The following is a 2,427-nucleotide window of genomic DNA, read 5'->3' on the forward strand; positions in this document are numbered from 1 at the left end:
GAGACGTGTTTTTGTCCCTTCCCCTTAGTGCCTCTAACAGGTTGAATTCCAGCAAACTCTGAATGGGAGTTTCATGGGACAAATGAAAAGCACTTCCCTAGCCTGAGGCAGGGCTGTCAAGTGCCACACATCTTAGGTGATGCTCATACATTTGGCAAAGCTGCGGCATATTCCCTCACTTCAGCTGAACTGTCATGCATTTTGCTGAGCTGGGGGATGATTGCAGGCATTTCTGTATTTTGGTAGGTAGACACTTCTGTGGTGCTGCTTCTATTGCTACTTCCCTTGCTGGATTAATGCCAGGAAGAAAGAGCAAGAAGCAGGGGCTGGAGTAGTTGTAAGGTATGGAGCCCAATATAGGCTGCAGACTCCCTCACTCTCACTACACTGGGTACTAGCTGCCCAGTGCTCCCAACCATCGGATTTCCCACTTAGCTTTAGCACTTGTCCGCCCTCCCATGATTCACCTCTCCCTCAGCAGAATCTGCACCAGCTTTTTCTTCATTTCAGTGAAGACCTTGGGAGTTCCCAGCACTTCCAAACCCCAGCAGTGCTATCAGCCTTAGTAGCCACCTGCCTAGTTACTCCAGTAATTTCCCATTCAGATCCTTTGGCCCTCTCCCTAGATGCTCTCAAGCACCTGCCTCTGCCACAACTGCTACATTAGTCAAGTTGTGTGACCCAACATTGTCATTGCTTGGGCCAAGCTGTGTTGACCATAAGCATACAAATGACATCATTAAGTAAATTGCATAAAACATTCTATATGGAACAGAACAAAACTTGACTCCTATGGCAAGGGCTTTCCCCTGCTGTGTGGCACCAGCTTGCTGCAAGTAATGAAAAGGCTGAAAGATGACCAAGAGGGTTAAATGACCAAAATGTTTAGGTTACTACTGGTTCCCTCTATAGCAGCAGTTCCCAACCTGAGGTCATGACCCACATGAGTGTTGTGGGAGCAATGCTGGCAGCGCTGCACTCAAGACGAGCTGCATCATGTGCCAGGAGCTCCCCAGTCCCTGGGCAGCCACTGCCGCACTCTGCTCCCAGCAGCGGGTCATGGCAAAAAAAGGTTGGGGACCACTGCTCTATAGTTTGTCTTATTAGTGCCTGTGTTTGTCTAAAAGTATTCAGTAATCTTCTTGTTGGTTGTGGGTGGTTTTTTAAAATCTTTTTTTTTCTTTTCTCCCCTAATATTATAGAAAGAAGACTGGCAGGACCACAAACGGGAATGCAGGTGTCTTAAGAGCATTGAGCCCAATATTCCTCCTGACTCTGTGAGACTTGTTGGAAGGATTGTTTTTAAACTAGTAAGTGACATTGTGTTAAATATATTCAGCCCAAAAAACACTCTTGCACTCTACATTTTTAATGTAATTAAAGATTAGAAAGTGGAGATGACTGGGTAGATGAAAAAAATGCGAAATGAATTTTGCATTACAAAATCACTGATTAATTCTCAGCAACTCAGGAAGGATTGAGAAATATGAAAATGGACAAAATTATGCTTCAAGGACCTGTTTATGAAAGTGCTGTAGGGCAACAGCCTCTGTTGAAGCCAGTGGGATTTTCTCTCATGCAATGGCCATATAATGGAGTCTCAAAATTTGTCTGCTTGAGAAATGGAAGTCAAAGCAGTTTTTTTGCTATGATCCTTTACCAGTGAAACTGCTATGAGTTTTGCCATTGACTTCAATGGAACTAAGATCAAGTCATGTTTGAGCAGAAGCAAATACAGAAGATTTGTCAGAAGGACTAGTGGTAGTGAATATTTTCTTTTGGGATGAATAGTGCCATACTTTGTGAGCCTTTTTAGCTTAAACTTTGCTGAATTTTTCTAACTCCCTTGAAAGCCCTAGTAAGCCTACAGTTTTTTGGACATTGTGATTCCATTGTTAATTTGTGGGGGCTAAATCCCATCATTGTTCGATCTGCTTTTGACTGGGGGGGTTAAACCAGGTAGAGTTTTGCCATTCTTGCCAGTCTCAGTCAGTCTCATTCCCGTACACAATATGTGTTTGGTGTGGTTTAAAGCTTTCCAGTATGATCTATTATTTCTTACACTGGTAAGTGTATTTGGCAATGTTGCTAAAGGACAATTAGACATACATTAATTACAATCACATGAAGTGAGCAGATTTCTTGCTTCATAAATTGTTTCCAGTTACAGGACACAGGCAAAAGTAAATTGCTAAGGACAAGCTGCCAAAATCAGGAAAATAAATTAGGGCAAATGTCATAACAAAAATTTTATTTAATACTTTTATGATGGATTATAAAATAATGAATTTAGGAACAAAATAGATTTAATCTAGCTCCTGCTACTCTTTTACTTACCTCACAGGAGTACAGTACGAAGCAGCAGTTTGGGTTTTGGCAATAGGTTGAGCCATACAAGTGCTAATTATCTATCTATCTATCTATCTA

At 41.9% G+C, this 2,427-nt stretch overlaps 1 protein-coding gene across 1 annotated transcript in view; it reads left to right on the plus strand.

Moving 5' to 3' along the window:
• Positions 1 to 2,427, plus strand: part of SMYD3 (SET and MYND domain containing 3) — an 895,363-nt gene that overhangs the window by 37,448 nt on the left and 855,488 nt on the right. Inside the window, exon 3 of the mRNA XM_019526714.1 lies at positions 1,203 to 1,310. Coding sequence (XP_019382259.1) covers positions 1,203 to 1,310 — 108 coding nt within the window. The remainder of the gene's footprint in view (positions 1 to 1,202; positions 1,311 to 2,427) is intronic.

Source organism: Gavialis gangeticus, unplaced genomic scaffold (genome assembly GCF_001723915.1).
Source record: "Gavialis gangeticus isolate Ggan-Ray unplaced genomic scaffold, GavGan_comp1, whole genome shotgun sequence".
NCBI classification, from domain to species: Eukaryota; Metazoa; Chordata; order Crocodylia; family Gavialidae; genus Gavialis; species Gavialis gangeticus.